The sequence below is a fragment of the Panthera leo genome, chromosome D1 (assembly GCF_018350215.1).
Source record: "Panthera leo isolate Ple1 chromosome D1, P.leo_Ple1_pat1.1, whole genome shotgun sequence".
NCBI classification, from domain to species: domain Eukaryota; kingdom Metazoa; phylum Chordata; class Mammalia; order Carnivora; family Felidae; genus Panthera; species Panthera leo.
The window spans coordinates 87,602,735-87,624,383 of record NC_056688.1 but is presented as its reverse complement, the minus strand read 5'-3'; the positions used below and the strand labels follow the sequence as shown (position 1 = coordinate 87,624,383).

Genomic DNA, 21,649 nt, shown 5'->3' with positions numbered 1-21,649 from the left:
CAGTCAGAGGATAGACAGGATCAGAGAGCCAGGCCACAGCCTCCTTTAGCGAAAGAAAATCTAGAAATGCTCTCTGGCAAGACAAAGCTTAACTTGTGCTTCTCATTCATCTTTTTCTTTAGGTATCATGCCTGCTAGATCTCTTGAGGAACAAGCTGACAAGACTTTAAGCCCGAAGGCTTCAGGACAAAAAGCAGCAGCAGAGGGAATCCATAAATAGGGTTCTTTGAACTGAATGAGGTCTTCTTCCCAGCGTTATGGCAGACTACATACTTTTAAGGGCTTAGATGCTAGATGAAACATGCTTCTTGATGCACTGTGGGAATTGCAAGATGCAAGGGAAAGCTCAAGGACCCTACCCACTACCCGTACCCCTGCCCCAGCACACACCTCAGCCAACTAAAACAAAACCATGTGCTGAAACCAGAGGTAGAAATAGTGAGTAGTAAGCAAATATGAAAGGTGAGGGGTGTTGCCTGGAAGACAAGTGCATGTTGGCAAATGATTAAGAGAGCAAGCTTCAGGACAGGGCAAGGGGATGGGACAGGTGGAACTGAGACACTCACAATCAACCTGGAAGGAGCTGACATTGGTCCCTTCCACAGAGGGAGGCTGGTAGCACTCAGGCAGGAGCAATTCTAAGTCCTGTTTGGAGGAGATTTCCCTAAACCAGGCTCTCAGGATCGGCATAGATTAAGATGAGCAAATAATAGCTCATCATCAAAGACCAGAAAACATAGGTGAGAGTCAGGAGAAAAACAAACAAACAAACAAACAAACAAACAAACAAATGACTTATTTAGATCTTTAAGGACTTAAGAGTTAAAAATTTCCAGATACAAAACAGAAAACAGAAAGGTAAAAAATGTAAAAAAAAAAAAAAAAAAAAAAAAAAAGACCAGACAGAGAAACTATCAGGAATGATCTGGCAGATTTGAGAAAGAACAATTAGAACTTTTAGGAGTGAAGTGTAATTACTGAAAGAAAACACTCAACATAGGGGAATTAAGTAATCGATGTGCCACAGATGAAGAGAATATTAATAAACTAGAAAACGGAATTGAGGAAATTACTAAGAATGAAGCACAAAGACATAAGGAGATAGGATATATAAAAGAGAAGTAAAAAAAAAAAAATATATGGAGGACAGAGTAAGAAGGTCTAAAAGTCCCAAAGTCCCAGAGAGGAAGAGAGGCAATATTCAAAGAAGCAATGACTAAGAATTTTCCAGAATGGATAAAATCAGTAGATTAATAAGTTCAGGAAGTACGATGATCCCAAGCAGGACAAATAAAACACATGTAGATACATTGTAATGAAATTGTAGAGTACCAGAGACATAGAGAACATCTTTAAAGCAGCCAGAGAGAAAAGGCATATTATCTACAATATGGGGACTTCTCAATGTCACCCAAAAGACCATGGAATGAATGCAAAGTGCTCAAAGAAACTGTTAGCCTAGGAGTGTAATAGCAATACTAATTTTCTAGGACAAGAATGAAAGAAAACATTTGCCCAGGTTTAGAGGTACTGGCTGAGTCAATATGGAAAGCTACATTACCGTGTTGCATTTCCTTTTTTTTTTTTTTTTTTTTTTAAAGCATCAATAAACTATGTACGCTAAGGTAGGATTCTGGGAACCAAAATCTGAAGCTCTACTAGATCCTAAGCTAGGATGGGGTTCAGCAACCATGCTACCCCTACCTTACAAAGCAAAATGCTTTGCACAGAATAGTGCTAAATAAGTATTTGCTCAATGAATGTTGAGTGAACCAAACCCAGGAGACCAAATTCTCATCTTGATTCAGCCATTCACTTTCTGTAGACAGTCTCTCTGCACCTCATTTTTGTTGATGTTTTTCATTTTCCTTGTGAAATAAGGCATTGGAGTAACTCACGGGCTTCCAAACAAACTCTTCTATAGCCATGAAATAGCTTTGACACAACTTGAATACATAACTAGATCAAAGCAGGGCTTCTCTGGTTGAAGTTGGGGAGAGGGGCGGTGCCCTGGTGAATTTGGCCCTTCACTTACCTGCATGATGATAACCTGGGACCTCCCTGAACTCTAAGGTTTTGCAGAGAGTTTGAAAATCATTGTCTTGGGACATCCTTCCAGCTTATACTCCATTATTATCAAGAAACCATCAAGTAAGAACATGCCTTTCCCAAAATAGAGAAAGGGGTTTAGAGCCCCTCTTCTCTCTTCTGGCCTCTCACAATACTCAGTAGAGAGACAGACAACTTATTTTTATCCCTGGTTCCTGGAAGGCTTATTCTTTGCTCAACATAGTTTTCCAGCCAAGAAAAAGCCCTTCTATGCCTGTGTCTGTCCTGTAGCCAAAGAACTGATTAAATTCTTGATTTAATGAATGGTAAATTGATTTACCAAAGAATTGATTAAAAATTCTGAACTTTTGATAAGTACCAAGGGAATTGTCTTCTTCGGAAGATTTTGCCAGTGACAAGCAAGACTGAGCAGGAGATCACACAGTCTCCTTTGGGCTGTATCTACAGAGCCCTGGGGTAGCCACAGGGGCCACATAAAAAAGCAGAACTTGTGCCCTGTGCTTGGGGGCTGAGAGAATCCCCACCCACAGTGTCTTCCTACCTCCCCCCTCCCCCCTGTGCAGGTTTCCCATAGTTCTAAGCCCTCCTGGCTTCACATTCTGATTTCTCTTGATACGCATCTGGAACCTTGACTTCCTGATGACTGCTTTGTGATTAGGATTCCACTGGAAGCTATTCCTCAAAACTGTTGCCTGATTTCAAGTTTCCAGTTCCATGACAGTGGCCATAATGTGCCCAGCCTGGCACCATCTTTTGGGATCCCTGCCTCTGGCTAGAAAGGAGATCCAAGACTCAGAATTGAAGGTAGTTTTTGTAAACAGGTCTGAGGTCTCTGAGGTGGAAGGAGCCTGGGAGTAACTAGAGTAGGCTGGCCAGTCTTTGGGCTCAGAAGTTTGGTTGTAAAAGTAGAAGGGGAAAAGGGGACTACATAGTCTACTCAAAGGTTCAGTTGTAATGTTCTTGGGTGGGAGGTGATGGGGTTGGGTCAAGGCCATCCTCTCTAGTAACCCCAGTAGAGAGTGAACCCAGGTGAAACCCACTGGGTGCTGGTCCCTTCTTGTGCAGGTGCACCCATCCAGAAGGAGGAAGGTGATCAGGATCAACCTCAAGGGTAGCACTATAGGCATGATAGGTCCAAGAGGGCAGCTTGTGCCTACAGGAACAGGTCAGGGGTCTCAGGCTTTGCATGGGTGGTGGAAGGAGGACTGACAGGTCAAAGTCAACCCACCCTCATTGGAGGCCAGCCCCAGGTCAGAATGGATGCATGAGTCTTTCCATACCTGCTAACCATGCTGGGTTGCACTGAATGGTGTCCCTTCAAGTATATTCTGCTGATGCTGACAATACCACTTCCAGGCTAAATAGGTATCTACCTAAGTCTACATGTGGCTGTAACTTCTTATCCTGGTGGAGGAGGTAAAATCTTCCAGAAGGATATTTCCTATTTAGTTGAAAACAGAGGACTTGGTAATTGAAGACTAACCCTGTAGTAAAAATCCAGTGCCTATCTTGATCTGTTAGTTTACCAGGAGCTACTGATAGAGCAATATCTAAGGCTTCCAAGGCCTCTGGAATCATAAAAGGTTTGAACTGGAAAGAGAGCAGGAGACATTGAGACCATATACTTTACCTTAACCAAGGAGGATACTAAAGGCCAGAGAGGTAAACTGACTTGTCTAAAAACACACAGCCAGTTAAGGGCACTGTCTTGCAATTCTGAGCTAGGGGTATTGTGGTACAGAGGGGATGGGTTTGAAACCAGACAAAACTGGGGTTGAATCCTGGCTTGATCCTTACCAGCTGCTTGATCTCAAGCAACTTACCTTGCCTGTGCCTGCTTTCTCACTAGTGATGGAGGTTAACAGTATTATACCCCCATTTTAAAGGCTGTTTGAAAAACTCATTTTATATGTTAATGTAACATCTGTCACACATTGGGTCCTCTATAGTAATACTCTCTTCCTTTGAGACAGGATAATATTTTGATACAATAACTGTAGTAATCAAGACTTTTTTCACCTCACAATTCCTGAAGTCCAGGGCCCTTCCCCTGCCCCAAGCAACAAGGGCATCCTACCTTCCTGCCCCAGGGAAGGAAGGTGATGGCCATGAAGAAGGCGTGAGAGCCAGTCCTCATTGGAGTTTTGATGGTCAAAACTATTGAATTGCAAAAGTTTAGGATTTTATTTTATTTTTTTAATTTAAATTTTATTTTATTATTTTAAAAGTAATCTCTACACCCAACATGGGGGTCTAACTCATGACCCCAAGATCAAGAGTCATATGCTCAACCAATTGAACCAGTCAGGTGCCCCCCCTAAGAGTTTAGGATTTTAAATATCAAAAACTTAAGCTCTAAAGCACTCAAGACCTAAAGTTGATGCCAAAAGAAGAGATTTGGAAGAAGTGAGGTATGTTTAGATTATTGCCCCTAGGTGAGGTAAACACCCTTGGGTTAAGAAAGGGAGGGAGTGGGAGGCAAGCCAGAGAGCTTAGATGCTGATGGGTCTGGAAAGGGGGCTCTATGTTCTGCCTCACTCTGGGGGGAGACAGGGGGGAAAAGGATAATATGAGGAAGATGCTAGAAAGGGTGAAAGGATAGATGTGTGTGTGTGTGTGTGTGTGTGTGTGTGTGTGTGTGTGTGTCAGAGGGGGAGAGAGACAGAGACACCAGGGGAGAGACAAAGAGGGGGAATGAGTATAGTGAAGCATGGAAGGAAGGGGGGGAGAGTCTGGAAGTTGCTTACAAGCAAGAGGACCAGGATACAGCTGTGCTCTACCTGGACCAACACCTGGAGACTAGATGGAATCAAGGACTTATCAGGGATGCCAGCCAGAGGAGTTAGATGAGGACAAACTGGAACCAGATTCTTCCCACCCCCTCGCCATGCTTTGCATCATGTAGGCCCCCTCAATAGCTTAACCCAGGAGGAGAGAAGGAGACCCTGAACTGAAATTGAGCTTTTGGCACATGGAGAAGATAAGCGAAAAATCAAAGTACATGTCTTGCACCTCTGAGTTTTGTGGGCTAAGTATTCTCTAGACTTCATCTCCTACCTCCCTTTCTCCCTTCCCCTGGAGCCTTTGCTGGATGTTGGGTACTCAGATGGTTTTCAAGGAGGCTTTCTCAGGGTAGTCCAGAGGCAAAGATCCCCAATGCCAAGGCTAGCCTAGGTATAACAGCATGACCTGCCTTCAAGGACTCCCAAGAGTTGGACAATGCCCCATTAACAGAGCTGGGATGGACCCTCTCCCTGTGGTCCAACTGCCTCAAACCGCCAGTGACTTTTGAGCAATGAGAGGTGGAGGGAACCCAATAAAAACATTGAATTTCTGACCCACCTGGCCAGATGGGAGCTCAGAACAGATTCAAATCAGGTTTACAGAAATAGAAGAAACATAATCATCTCTTGAACCCAAATGTTGTGGTGGATGTAAACTTATACCTGACATGTCTGCCTATCTCATCAACAAAGGTTTTTGTTTTGTTTTTGAGGGGAGAGGAGGAAAAAAAGCTGTAAGATTCTCATTTTCATTTTAATAGAGTTGTCTCCTTCATAAGCGGCAATGATAGTGTTGGACAAAACCCTCTCAAACTGGGCCAGCTTCCTTATGAGACGATCACACTCTGAAGTTCTGGAGATTTGAGTCTCCTCAGGGTCTGCAGGACATCCCTGGGCTCACTGGGCCAAAGGGAGGAAACCATGTGGTCTTTGAAGTCAGCTCTAGGTTCTCACTTTGTGTCTGCCCTTGATAGCTGTGTGACCTTGGGCATGTTTCTTTACTTCTCCGAGCCTCAGTTTCCTCACCGGGTACACGTGAATAATAATAACATTGACTTCACAGGATGCTTGTTAGATGAGAAGAGGTGATGTCTACACAGCACTTAGCTTTGTGTCCGGTATATGCAATGAGAGCTCAACAGATGGCAGCTGTTGACGTTGTTATAATTATTACCGTTCATTGCTCTGGAAAGCCTCTAGTGGGGAGGATGTTTTAACCCTGCTGCCTTTCTCCAGATCCCTTACTCTGACACCCACAGGAAGGCTTTAGGATGTTTTCATTCCACTTGGTGCAGACCCATTAGGGCTGCTGGCAAAACTGGATGGGACATTAGGTGTCAAGTCCAATCTCTTCACAGATTCAAGGGGTGAAATATGTTCAGGACTGCGGTGCAGGAGTCCCAAGCTGCCAGCAGTAACCTTTTCCATGACATAAATGACATCAGGCTGGCCCAGCACATTGAAAACCACCAGCTTCCAATTATCCTCCGGCCGAGCTCCCAGTGCTTCCTTTTGGGGAAGCTGAAAAGTAATCATAGTTATCATCCTAAATTGCCACCTTTTCTATTGATTTCCACATTATCATAGCACAAGGGGGCTCGGCAAGAACTTGGGTTGAGACTCATTATTTCTACTGTGTATTGTTAGTGATTTTCTCCTCTCATGAAAATAGGGACCATGTGTGTTGGCAAAAAAAAAAAAAAAAAAAAAAAATGAAAGAAAGAAAAAAAAAGGCGGAAGCCTTAATAACAAAAGAACTGCCTTTCATATTGTTCCAGTTTGATGGCCCATCTCTCTGCTGTGTTCTCAGTTCTTTTCCAGTTTTCGGTGGCCTGATTTTTCAAGAGTATAATGCTGATGTTTTTGCCCTTCTTGGCACAACTACCAACCCCAAATTATAACAAACAGAACGATCTAGGTCTTCATATGTGCTAAAAATAAGAAATTTTTTGATGGTTTTGTTAAATTGAGGCATCATGGATGTGGATTCCGTCAGCAGTTGAAGACTCATCCTGGATGTTTTTTCTCTCTGAAACCAGACCTCTTTATGGATCCCCAGAAGCTAGCCTCCAACCCAGAGCCAGATTCTCCAGCTGTTCTTGAGAATCGTCTTTAACCAGAAGTGGGGCTTCTCTGGGACCCTCGGGTGGGGCATCCGGAGCATGCTCTTAAAGGAATTTAATAGAGCAGGAGGAGGAATAGAAGTAGTGTCAGCACAGTCAGGAAAAGGGATATAACTAGTGGAATTCTGTGAAAAGGACAGGATATTTTTATTATAATGACTACCATCTCTCAGGCAATTTGAGGTGCTAGGCATCATCTGAAAGCCCTCTGACAAACATCAGCAAACAAGCAGTGGGTGCTCACCAGGTGCAGGACCGTGCCAAGCATTTTACATGAATGATCACTTCATCCTTACCGTGGCCCTCTCATCACCACTATTTCATGGCTGAGGCATCTGAGGCTCAGAGCTATAGCCCCAGGCTAAGGTCATTTAGCTGGTGTGTGCCATTCTACTCTGGACTGAGGGAAAATCCAGGCACGGGGTCCGTGTATGGAGATCAAGAAGGATGAACCAACAAAACTGAGGTCAGTGTGAATCAATACAGAACAGAGACAGGTGATTTTCCCAGGGGACAGACACTGAAGAGCTGCTTATAAATGTGGTGAGATTAGGGTGTTTTCTCAATCTCAGTGAGAAAAATCTCTTCTTTCCCCCATAAGGGTGGGTACCAATTTAGTGGACAATCAGAAAGTTCTAATTGTGCAAACAGTAACATGATGGCCAAAGGGAAGTATTTATTTATTTTTTTTAATGTTTATTTATTTTTGAGAAAGAGAGAGAGACAGAACGTGAGTGTGGGAAGGCAGAGAGAGAAAGAGAGGGAGACATGGAATCCAAAGCAGGCTTCAGGCTCTAAGCTCTCAGCACAGAGCCCAACACAAGGCTCGTATCCACGGACTGCGAGATCATGACCTGAGCCAAAGTTGGACGCTTGACCAACTGAGCCATCCAGGCACCCCCAAAGGGAAATGTTTTAAAGTTGATGGATTTGTAAGGCTCAGTGAGAATTATTCTGACTCTTTCTGGAAAAAAGGATGTTTGGACTTCAACTGAGGAGAGCACGTGGCTCCAGAGTTGTTGACACACTTCCGGAAGGCATACCCAGCAAACCTCCCTGATGGCGGAGGCTAACTCATATTCTTAAGATCTGGTCATTGCCCCAAAGTCTTCTATTTTAGCTTAAAAATTACTTGAAGAATTTTGCATCGTATTCTACCCATATCTCAGAAAATGGGATATAAAAAAGATGGCTGGTGTTTACCTATGTCCTTTATTGCCTGTACTCTCCAGATTTGTGTATCAGAGACTGAGAAGACGGCTCCAATAATAACCAGCTCTCCTGACAATGTCTTACTTTCCTTAGACTGATTTTTACTTATCGAAAGACCACACTGACCAGCAAATGGAAGTATTCTGGCCTCTGTGGTCACCCAGCTTCTCACTGCAGGTTTGTAAGTTCGAATCCTTAATAACAAATCAGTTATTGTGAGTGTAATCGGCGTTTGAGTCAAATTCCCAGGGGCTGGTCACTGTGAAGTGAATAGAAACAGAAATTCTGCACTTCCCAACCTAAGGACAAAGCCTTGCAGTGATGATAGCCCCAAGCAAACACAGCCGCCCCACCCCAGATCTTCAGTCTGTCCTGTTCAACTCAGCCAACAGGAAAGGTAAGGCTAGACACAGACATTCAAGGACAGAAGGTATGAGGAGCAGTGTCAAGGGGAGACATCTCAGTGACTTGGAGGAGAGGAGAAATCTGGAGCAAAGGAGAACAATAAAGAAATTCACACTAGTGTGCAGGCTATGTAGTTATGTAGCATAACAGCAATTTATTAAGTGCCTGTGTGGTGTGGACCGTGGAGGGTAGGGGTGTGAAATCATCACAAGGCTCCACAGGCCCACAGATGTCCCAAATAGTCTACTGCAAATGAAAGAGGCAATGCAACATAGCACAAGGGAGAACAGCATGCCGGTTAAGCACATGGGCTCTGGAGCCGGACACAGCTGGCTTTGGGTCCCAGCTGTGCCCCTTCCTGTCTGTGTGACTTGAGCAAGTGTGTAACCTCAGTTTCCTCATCTGTAAAATAGGGACAAAACAAGTACCCACCTCAGTGGCTTGTTGTAGTAAAGACTAAATAAATGAGCTAACATACATATGATCAATACTTAATGACTAAAACACTCAAAAAGTGTTGGCTTTTGTTATGTAATTACATATCACAATGACAATTTATAAAGCTCTATTAATGAGTAACCCTTGGGGATGGGTCATGAACTATTACAAGGATGGAATCTGTACATGCACATTGCATTGTTTATTATGGTCTGTGGCTTATCCATCTTTTAAAAAAGATATCTGTAGATGCTATGGTAATGAATGAGACGCATCCTAATTAAAATTGTTGTTTAAATTATGGAAGCTTTTAGTCACTGGGTGCTTTCTCAGATACGGAGGTGCAGTTACCACTAAATGAAATAATCACGAGTGACACCGTTGCAGCATCTGTGCCTGGCATTCTTATAAGTGCCTCAGATATATCATCTCGCTTAATCTTTACAACCCTAGGAAGTTGGTTATCCTGTTCATTTCAGCGGTAGAGAATTTAAATGATGTCTCCAAGGCTAGTGAGTGGTCGGGCAGGGATTCGAAGTCAAACCACCTGCCCCCTGAGCCTCTGCTCTGAACCACCAGGTGCATGGCCCCTAACATGCAGCTTTGCAATGTGTTCTGACATTTCCTCACACTTGGAAATGCAGGAAACCACCAGTGCATGAAGAATGAGGTCAACCCATTACAGGAGGGACAGTAGAAAAGGAAATTCATTCTAAAATGTACTGTGGTTTGATGTAAGGGCTGTCTGTGTGCTTGTGCCCACAGGCTTAGGCTTGGATCATGGGTGGAGGACGGGATGAGGGTCCAGAAAAGTATGTCTCAAAATCCCAAGGTGATTTACCACTAGAAGCTCCCACTCTGAGACCCCTGTCATAACACCCTGGGCATAGCTGACCCGATGGTGGCAGGTGGATGGGACGTCGGACTTACCGGTCGAGGCAGACTGTACTGGTACATTTCTGGGCGATAGGTGGGTACCCACTGCACCCCTGCCCTGGGCCGCGTCATGGTCCCTGGAGCACTGGTCACAACCTCCGAGTAGGGCAGGTGCTGTGCTGAGCCGTAAGCCTCCTGGTGCCGGCTCTGGCCCGCATGGCCTGCAGATGCCAGGCTGAAGGCCTCCTCCAGTAGCATGTGCATCTGCTGCCTGACCTCATCGATGGAGGGCTGGGAGCTCAGTGTGGAGGTCTCCGAGTGACCTTTCATCTGCCTTGATCGGGCATAGCCCCGGGGCTCATTCACTCTGTCGATGTTGGTTTCCTCTATGATCTCAGGCTCAGTCTGTGGGATCAAACACACGCCCGTGGATTTGTTAATGAACTGTCCTTCCCATTAATGTTGTCTGTACTTACTCTAAAATGTTCAGCTTGGACATGTGATATTAGGTGAAGTGTTCATTTATGTTATCTCCTAGCTGCCCATCTGGAACTCACACACAGGGTGGGTCAGCTAGCATTATGTTAGTAAGGTCACACTCGAGCTATCCATGCGTACCTCACTTTCCCATAGCTCGAGCGATGCAGCAGGCTTTGCTAACTGTCATAAGGATGATGAGAAATGGCTTTTCATTGACAACATTAGTGATAATCTCTAAAACCTTGTAGAGAGATTCTCCACCCTCATGCATTTTAGGTAAAAGAATCTAGAGCGTCTGGCAGTCTAAGTGTTGGTGCTCTAGACTAAACTCTAAAGGGTCGCGTGTCCAGCCATGTAGGGGACTGCCGGTTGCCTGATACCAATTATCAGAGAAAGCAACAAAATCCTGCCTCTAGATCACTGACCTCAAAGTGTGGTGCACACTCTGGGGCAGGGTCCAGCAACCTGTGCTTTAGCAAGCCCTCTAGGAGATTCTCACGCCTGCTCAAGTTTGAGACCGACTGATCTGGAATGTTCCCCCACCTTCTTCCTGTGAACCTTCCATTTAGGGAGTAGCCGCAGTACCTAAGTGGGCAGAGGCTGGGGCGTCATGAGCTTCCAGAGCAGGCTGCATGGACTGTCTTATGCTCACCTGCAGACGAATGCTTATTCAATGAATCTGCCTGTGTCTTTGGTCTCTTGGTCTGAGACTTATTTTTGTGACACCCTGAAAGTAAGGCTGTAGGAGAGTAATCCACATTCACTTCAAGCGTGTCCGTGGCTACTATTGTCTTCTAAAAGACTCGAGCATTCTGGGAGAATAAATCAGCACAGATCAGTTTGCCATTCTGCTGTCCATCTGCGACATAAGTGACACATTGTCACTTTAGCAAAATTAGACAATACAGATAAGTAAGAGGGGGAAAAAATCTAAAAATCCATTAACCTTTGGTGTACTTGTTCTACTCCTAAATCTATCCGGGTGTGCATGTAAACTTCTCCATACACACATACCCATTTAAAAAGATGTATGTATTTATACCCTAGTTCTGGGTATTTATTATTATTTTACGTGGAATGAACATTCTCCTACCTGTGTGCCACAATTTAACAGCTGTGTGACCATTGGCAATGTCTTAGCTTAGGTTCCTCCAAAAGGAAGGACCTGAGACTTATTTTATATGCAGATTATTTATTTTGGAAAACAATTCCAGGAAATAGGAGTTGGGGCCTGAGATGAGTAAATTGAGGGAAGGAAAAAAAGCCAATTAAGGGTGGGCACTAAATTCATGATTGCTGTGGGCAATTGAAGCTTAATCCCACCAGGATGCTCCCAAGAACCAAGCAGAATATGCTTTAAGATTGTAGAACAAAATTTTGTCTACCAGTCCTCAGCCCCCATCAGTCAAGAGTTCCTCTAGAAAGTGTCCTTGTACTCTCAGATCTGTGCAGGTGCCAGATCGGTGCAATGGGCTCCCATGGGTGTCCCACGGAACAGAGATGGAGAAGCCTCAGGGCAGAAGCAAAAGCCAAGGGATCGCTAAGGTGACATGGTCAAGTTATTGCTGGGTAGGGTAGAGGCTGCAGCCAGGCCAGATCTAAAAGGTGTGCTGAGAAGATAAAAGACAGGGCATGAAAGATTTTCCAACCTGCAAAGTTACTTAACTTCCTGTTGCTTCAATTTCCTCATCTGTAAAATGAGGATAATAGCGTCTACCTCCAGGGGTCTTACAAGGATTAAACACAATGATACACACAAAGTTTAGAACAGTAGCGTATGGTGAAACACAGGAATAGTAGCCACCGTCATCACCATAATTGTCATTATTATTACTTTTATATATTCACCTGCACCTGTTTCTCATGTAATTACTATGCATAAACTGGATACATGAGATAGAGCAAAAGAAAAGGTCACCAGGGAACTTGTTCATAAAGGGAAGTCTTTCCCTCCTTAAAATCTACATATGGAAGGTCAGCAATTTGTTATTTTTCCTATTTATATATATTTTAATGTTTATTTGTTTTTGAGAGAGAGAGACACACACACACACACACACACACACACAGCACGAGTGGGGGAGGGGCAGAGAGAGAGGGAGACACAGAATCTGAAGCAGGCTCCAGGTTCCAAGCTGTCAGCACACAGCCCAACTCAGGGCTTGAACCCATGAACCATGAGATCATGACCTGAGCTGAAGTCGGATGCTTAACTGACTGAGCCACCCAGGCGTCCCTATTTTTCCTATTTTAAAAATGTTATTTACTTTCCTTTAGTCTTAAATTAATATAAGTGCATTAGAGAAAAAATAGAAATTACAGAAAACACAAAAAAGGAGACATTTCTTCTAATTGTATCACCCAGAGTTAAGGCTTAGCCCTAGTTCAAGATCAAAAGATGAGGTTCTCTGTCAACCTTCAAGTCTAGATTTATCAACAACCATCTATAGTATGAATTGAGAATACTATTTTGATATGAACACAGGTCAAAATAGGTTCTGGAGTAGAAGGCAAAATTACTTTTGCCATAATAAACAAACTCCTAGACACTTCATACCTGGGTGCATGCCCCCGTGGGGCTCTTATAAATTGGGGATCTTTAGGAAGAGGTTTGAGATCGCTTTCCCGGAAATGTGCTCCCCGAAGGCTTGGGGATTCCTTCCAGGGTAGTGAATGCAACTTCTGACAAAAATTTTCTTCACAATGCATAGAACATTCTGGATAGAATTTCAGACCCTGGAAGGACTTGAGGAGACCATTTAAATCAAACCCTATTTTACAGATGAGGTAATCAAGGCCAGAGTGTTTAAGTGACTTATCCAAAGTCACCCAGGTGGGCAATGGCAGAGCCTTGTCCTCTCAGCTCCTGGCCCTTGCACATCCTGCTGTACCGCATTGTCTCTCACATTTCCCTGTCAATACTGGTTGCTACCCACACATTGCCCTTCCTCCCTGCATCCCCGTCTCCCTAATAAATAATGGATGCTTAATGCTAAACTACTCCCAGGTGGAAGATTAATGGCACTGGGGTGAGCTATGATTTTTCCCACCCCTGAGTTGTGCTATGCATTTTCAGTCATATTGGTAGATCTATTATGTGAATTTATAGTTGTGCCTTAAGTAGGACAAAAATACACTTCTTAGCAACAACTCTCCACTCTGAGGCTCTCCCAGGAGCCCCGGGGGGGTGGGGGTGGGGGAGCTGTGCTGGCTTGGCAGGTTGGTTCTCTGAGTAATACTGTTGGGGAGAGATAACCTTGGCTGAGGAAGTGGAGACACTTTCTCCACGCTCCCACTGCATCCACCCCACAGTACTGCAACAGAAGTCAGCCTCTGCTTCCCACCCCAGGGTTTGCATTTCATATGGGACAGGGCTTCCCTTTAACGGGAGGGCCCACAGTTATAACCCAAGTAACTTCGATACGTTTGTTCCAGCCTCCTATTTTCCCACTCTTCTCACTTGGTTTTTCAGTCTCTTGACATCTACCAATGGAAACAAGACAAACTCTCATTATACCCTGGGATGCCCCCTCATCACACTTGTATTTGCTTATTTAATGTCTGTCTTGTCCAAGTCTGGACACTCCCCGAGCCCACTCACCTCTGTCTCGTAGGAGCTTAGCATCAGATACTTGGAATACCCAAAAAAGCTTTGTGAAATTAAACCAATATGAAATCCTGTCTAACTGCCCATGGGGTATAACTTGAGGTTACGTTAAAGAGCCCACATTCCTAACACATTCATTCGAGTGCTGATGAGCTGTATGACCACAGGCAAGTCACATGAAATCCCTAAGCCTCAGTCTCCTCATCTATAAAATGGGGGAGTTGATCTTTAATCTGTGAAGGACCTTGTGGTTCTCACAGGCCTTGTGGAGGGCCTGGGTTCCTCCTACTGTCATCATTCTGGGGGGAATCCGATGTCTACTCATGAAGGGAATACCCTGCCAACCTCCTTCCCCACCTTGAAATATGTGAGCAGTGATAAATTTGCTCTTTTACTTAACAGACAATTATTATTTCACCTAGGTCCTGGGTTGAGAGTTGTGGATACAGCAATTAATAAGATAGTGACCTAGCCCTCAAGGAGTTCCCAGTATATAGGAGGAGACAAATAACAAGGACAACGACAACAAAAATAGCAGCTAACAGTTATTCACAGCTTATGTGCCAGACACTGTTTTAAGTGCTTTATATATATTCATTTTTTCTTTCAGTAATCTATGAGGTAGCAACTGTGATTCTCCTTATTTTACAGATGAAGAAATAGATCATTCAATATGTTGCCTATAACTGGCAGATTACCCTTTGTACATATCTAAATAGATCCATTACCTTACGACAGAAATGGGCTCTGAGAGAGGGACAAACAGACTTCTGTGACCAGGAAGACAGACTATACAATAATTATCGAGACTATACAATAATTATCTCATAGATTACTAGAAAGATGGAAAACACCATTATATAGATATAAAGCTCCTCTAAGAGTATCTGGCACATCAGCATTTGATAATTATTAGCTTCTATCATTATTGTTATTTCTTCATCCCATAGATTGGGAGTGCCTACAGGGTTGAGCCCACATCTCATCCTTATGTCCACAGCCTCCATCCCAGGGCCTACCCCAAAGCCGGAACCAGGAATTGCCTTCTGAGTGAAAGAACTTAACATAGCACGTGCTCAAATGTACTTGAGGACCAGTAATGGGCCAGTCTTGTACTGGGTTTTCCAAGCATGTTATCTCACCCATCCCTGAGGACCATATGGTTGTACCTATTTTCCAGATAAGGCATAATCATGTCTACTGGCTTAACTTGTCCCAAGCCATTCTCCCTGACTTGCACATTTCTGAAAATATCTTTTGCTTTTATTTGACAAAAAGGGGGATACAAGAGCAAAGACAAGCCTCCCAGTGTTGACAGATGCTTGGCTTGGGTACAATGTTGGGAGCTGCATCTGGGACAGATAATATATTTTTAAAGCTCTTTAACTTGAAGTTCACAGTACTTGCTTCTCCAACCTCATACTCTTGTGAAGCACTGAAGAACTATTTTTCTTAAAAAAAAACTATTTTATAAATGAATCAAGATGTACTTCAATAAAAATTCTAAGAAATTAATCAGGGAATGTCTGTTCATGACAGGAAATTAGAAAACACAGATAAGCAAGAAGAAGAAAATTAAAATCCACTCTAATCCTACCACCAGAAATAAGTACTGTTAACATTTTGGCCTTTGTGCATGTCCTTCTAGATGCTTCCTATGCATATGAAATGGGAGAAAGATTACCAATGCGGGAGCATTGCCAACAACCCTCTCTTCCCCAATTCTCACTACCCCATCCTGGGCAAGTAGGAAGAATGCTCAGTTTCTCCCCTCCCCCCTTCCAAGGAGGGCGCAGCATTGGACACACATATTCTCCAGCTTTCATAATGGAAAATATGAGGTGGAAAAGAAAGAACAGGCAGAAGGGGTGTGGGCTGCAGGATTTTTAAGTGGGATTTTGGAGAGAGGTGCAGAAGCAGCTATGACATGTGACTGGGAGAGGAACTGAGGAAATTTAAAAAGTATTGCTGGGCATGATATAATAGCTTTCATGTATATGAAAAATATGAGTGAAGGAGTAGAAGTATTTAAAAATTACTTTTGTTAACACAGACACTCTCTCAGACTGAGCCATCTGGGTCATGGTTTTATAAACAGAACACACACACACACACACGTATATACACATATATAAGGTTTTTTATAAAATGGGATTATATATAATATTTTAAAACCTTTTTTATACAACAACATTGTGAAATGTCTCTGCCAGTAAATATATGTATTATAGGGAATACCTTTAAATGATGTCATAGCATTCTGCTATATGGAGTTTTCAGGCTATATGCAATAGTCCACTATTTTAGATGGTGTCCTAACATCTTACTATAGAAACAAAGCTGAAATACGTATACTTGTGATTAACACTGTGCATAAACCATGGATTCAGCCCTGGGTTAAACCCCTAGAAGTAGAATTATGGGGTCAGAGCATATATACATATTGAAGATCTTGGATTCTTATGGCATATCATCACTCGGCAGCAAAGGCCATAGATATTTAGAAGAAATTAAGGCCATTTCTTCTCCACACCTGAATACATGAACCCCCTAGGCTTGACTCCTGGTGCCTACTGGAGAGAGTGAGAATCTGTGCTCCTTTCAGTGTTGTCCTAGGACAGCCCACACAGGGGCTAAGTATCCATGTTACTTCAGCTTCTCTTTGAAATACCGTAGAACAAACCTGAAGGAAATGGCAGCCCTGCTGGGACCCCGAGTACCTTCTTTCTAGAAAGTATTTCATGGGACACAGCTTAGGACACAGCTCAGTCCTACTGCCTGGTCCCAGAGCATATTCTATAGCTCGAAGACTTCATCAAAATTAAAAACTGGTTTTCTATCAGACACCTAATTAAAGGACTAGCCATGGACCAGGAGAAAATATTAGGATTTGTATCCAGAATATACATGGAATTCCTACAAATGAAGAACAAAAGGACAACTCAATTCAGAGATTTGGCAAAAGGCTGGAATAGACATGTCAGTTAAAGAAGATACATAACATGTCCAATAAACACATGAGGACATGCTCGACATCATTAGCAATTAGGAAATTCTATCATTTCACTTTCACTGGAATGGCTAAAATGAAGGAGATTAATAACGACAAATGTTGGTGAGGTTGAGGAGTAAAATTAGAACTGTCACATTGCTGGCAGATAAAATAGTACACGTGCTTTGTAAACATGTTTGTAGTTTCTTAAAAGTTGAACATATACCTTATGACTCAGAAATTCCACTCCTACATATATTTATCCAAGATAAAGGAAAAGGTTGTCTTGGTCCATTCAGGTTCCCAGAACAAAATACCACAGCCCAAGTAGCTTATAAACAATAGAAATGTATTTCTCACCGTTCTGGAGGCTGGAAGTCGGAGGATGCTAGCTTGGCTGGGTGAAGGTCCTCTTCTGGGTCTGTGACCCAGAAGGACTCACTATATCCTTACATGGAAGACTCCCCCTCACAAGGACTCACTCCTCACATGGAGCAAGGGGTGAGGGAGCTGTCTGGGGTCTTTTTTACAAGGGCACGAATCCCATTCATGAGGACTCCACACTCATGACCTCGTCACTTCCCAAAGACCCTGCCTCCTAATACCAACACATTGGAGATTAGGATTGGAACATACAAATTTTGGGGGGATGCAAACATTCAGACCATAGCACATATGTTTGCAAAATATGTACGTGAAAATATTTATGGCAGTGCTTTCTGGTAGCTCCAAACTTGAAACGACCCAAATGTCCAACAACAGAATGACAGACAAACAATTAGTGGTCTATTTATACGACACAATAGTTCTCAGTAATAAAAAAAGTAAATAAATGACAGATGCATACCATAACATAGGTGAATTCTAAGCAAAAGAAGTCAGACACAAACAAGTACATGCTGAATGATGGATGTCATTTATATGAAGTCCAAGAACAGGTAAAACAATGAAGGTAGATATCAGGAATGTGGTTGCCAGAGTGGGGTATGGTGCAGACTGAATGCCATGAGGAATGGGATAACTTTCAGGAGGTGATAAAAATGTCCTATATTTTGAGTGGACTGGTGGTTATAAGGGTACACACATGTGTCAATGCTCATCCACTTGTACTAAAGACCTATACATTTTATCATAAAATTTGCCTTAGTTACAACAAAACAAAAAGGCTTGGCCAACATCATTAATTCTATGGGGATGGTCAGGGAAGGCCTCTCTGAAGAGGTGACATTTTTGAAGACCTGAAGAAGGGGTTAGCCATGGGAAGATCATAGGGGAAGCTTATGAAAAAGTCCTGAGATGGGAAAGAGCTTGTAGTATTTGAGAAAAAGTAAGGTGGACTGTTATGGGCTAAATTGTGAACCCCCCAAATTCATATGTTGAAGTCCTAATCTCAGGACCTGGGAATGAAACTGTATTTGGAGATAGGGTCTTTGCAGAGGTAATTAAGTTAAAATGAGGCCATTGTTCAACATGCCTGGTGTTCTTATAAAAGAGGATATTTAGACGCAGGCATGTAAAGAGGGAAGACAGTATGAAGACAGGGAAAAGACAACCATCTAGAATCCAAGAAGAGAGGCCTGAAGATCCTTCCCCACACAACCCCCAGAAGGAACCGACCTTGCCAACACCTGGATCTTAGATGTCTAGCCCCCAGAACTGTGAGAAAATACATTGCAGTTGTTTCAAGTCACCAGGTCTGTGGTACTTAGGACTGCCTGAGCTGACCAATACATGGACCATGTGGCTGGAGCCCCAACTGTCAGAGGAGACGGGGCTAGAAAGGCAGGTAGGAGCCAGATCACGTAGAGTCTTGAAGGCCGTGGTAAGAAGGCTGGAGTGTTTTCAAAGGGCAATGGGAAACTCTTGAGGAATTTTAAGCAAGAGAGAAGTGTGATTGGAATTTATGGAAGGCAAGTTAGAAGGCTCTTGCAGAATCCAGGTAAGGAGAAATGGCAAGGGCTTGAATTAGGGTGGTCATGTACAAAGAAGACGTGGATGAGCTCGAGAAATGTTTTGAAAGAGAGCTGACAGGACTTGCTGGGGATGAGATCTGAGGATGAAATGAAGGAAGGAGTCGAAATTGAGACCTTTTATCAAGAAGGAGTACCCTGTTATATGAGTGTCCTTGATGTTCTCTGAGCTCCCCAAGTATGCATCTTCCTCTGTGCCCTCCCACTTGCTATTCCTTCTGCCCAAATGCTCTTCTCCAAGGTGCCAACCTGGCTAGCTCCCTCATTTCAGGTCTCTGCTCAGAAGTCACTTCCCCAGACAGCCTCACCCCAGCCAACCTATAAAGAGTGCCTCCTGTTTTCCTCCATTGTGTTGCCCGGCTTTATGTTCCTCCACAGTATTTCTGACGTTGTGCTGAACATCTGTGTGATCAGATGTTTATTACCTGTCCTTCCTACTGGAACAGAAGCTCCGTGAGGGCAGGGACTTTGTGGTGTGTCCTGTTACATCCCAGAATGGCAAATAGTAGGACTTTAATACATACTTGTTGAATGAATAAGTGGAAATTCATCTTAAAAAGAGCCTGGAGGTTCTCTGCTCAAAAGCCTTTACCAGTAAAAGACATTTCCAAGTGTCTAAAATGAATTAGATATAGAGGCCACTTTTAGGCAAATGGGCTTGAGCAATGGAATGTAGAAAGGGCCCACAGCGACCACCTGGCTGACTACAGACAGGCCCATCAGGTGACCTCAAAATATCCATAGATGCTAACTAACCAATGGGCTACTTACAACGAGGCCCAGTTACCAAAAAAGGGAAAATTCCATAAGTTGCCATACTTGCTCATCTTCCCCCTTTAAAAACAGCTCCCATGGGCTGCCTCATGGCAGACAGGCTCTCCTTTGCTGCCCTGCCCACCACTCCCTTGCAGTGTATTCAGTAGACTTCTGTTTCTTTTGCTCTGCCTCAGGTGGATTCTTTCACCACCCACGCCATCAGCTTCTACCGGATTATTGATCATCCCCACACATTTGGGGGCCCCCATCGGATCAAGAGACACGTCATTTAGACACCACATGAGACATCCTTATCCAGAATAGAGTTGAAGAGGAGGGACGAAGGGCTCTTGAGGCCATTTATTCCAGAATTCCTTGAGTTTTGAGCCCCAAAGTGGATAGACGTCTTAGAAGGCCATATTTCCTAGGACACACAAGTATGTGCAACATCGCTTTGCCTCACCCAGGCAAGAATTTGCCCCAAGGCTCTGATTTTCAGCTCAGCGCTAATCACAGCTCCACCCAGTAAGGAAAACAGACTGAACAAATTCTGCACCTTCACAGCAAGGTCCCAGAGACCAAGTGGAGGGTTCAGCAGGATCCATTTCTGGGCTAGGTGGCCATGATGACTTGATCTGGCTCCATGTCCATTTTTCTCTCCACCAAACAGGGTCCCTTGGGCAACACAAAATAGTACTGCTTCTCTCCATCTATTGCCTGCCCTGGCCAGAACGGCCCCACTGCAAGTGCTGCCTGCCACTGAGGAAGCAGACACATATTCACAATATTGCTTCTAGAAACCAGAGTCCAGGGGTTTTCACTTCACCTTGTGGGGACAAAAGCTAGCAGGGCACAGGTGGAGGCAGCAGCTGCCTCCTGAGCCTGCCTTCTGCTGAAGGTGCAGAATTTGTTCAGTCTGTTCTCTTTACTGGGTGGAGCTGTGATTAGCGCTGAGCTGAAAATCAAAAACTTCTCTGACAATAAAGGGACATTAGTACCTTTCAGAACAGGTAGGAGGGCTCAGATTAAGGGTTTGGTGACTTCTTTTGCACAATAGGCATGCAAGTGGAATTTTTTTTTTGAAAGAGAGTGACAGAGAGAGAGAGAGAGAGCGCATGTGCACAAGCGTGTATGAGTGGGGAAAGGGTAGAGGGGGAGAGAGAGAATCTTAAGCAGGCTCCATGCTCAGTGCTGAGCCTCACGTGGGGCTTGATCCCATGACTCTGGAATCATGACCCAAGCTGAAATCAAGAGGCAGATGGGTAGCTCAGTCGGTTAAATGTTCGACTCTTGATTTTGACTCAGGTCATGATCTCAATGTTTGTGGAATCAAGCCCCACACTGAGCTCTGTGCTGACAGAGTGAAGCCTGCTTGAGATTCTCTGTCCCTCTCTCTCTGCCCCTCCCCTGCTTCTCACTCTCTCTCTAAATAAATAATAAAAAAAATAAACATTAAAAAAAAAAAAAGAGTTGGATGCTCAACCCACTGAGCCACCCAGGTGCCTACAAATGGAATTTTTAAAAGTCTCAGCAAAACTGCAAATTTCACTGAAAGTTCCAACCCCCTTAATCACAAGGTTGGCTCTACAGACAACCAGCCCCCATCCTTAGGTGCTTTCCAAGTCGCCTCATTAACATAACAAAAGACACCTTAATCTTCTCATCACTTGGGAAATCCCAAGGGTTTTTGGAGCTCTGTGCCAGGAATAGTGGATGAAAACCAAACATATATTTCTTATCATAAATCACAACATCACAATGTGTGATAAAATTCATAGCAGTCCTGAGATGTCCAAAGTGCTAGAATGGAAAAGAACCAAAACATAGTCTCCGTCTCTCTCTCCTGGACTGTGTTAGCCATAGTTAGAACAGCCAATGTTCACTATATGTTTTCTATGTGCTTTATCTGCATTAACTCATTTAATTCTTACAACAGC

At 43.6% G+C, this 21,649-nt stretch overlaps 1 protein-coding gene across 1 annotated transcript in view; it reads right to left on the bottom strand.

Moving 5' to 3' along the window:
- The window catches only part of KIAA1549L (KIAA1549 like), a 265,919-nt gene that overhangs the window by 13,427 nt on the left and 230,843 nt on the right, over positions 1–21,649 (bottom strand). The window contains exon 17 of the mRNA XM_042906019.1: positions 9,962–10,312. Coding sequence (XP_042761953.1) covers positions 9,962–10,312 — 351 coding nt within the window. The remainder of the gene's footprint in view (positions 1–9,961; positions 10,313–21,649) is intronic.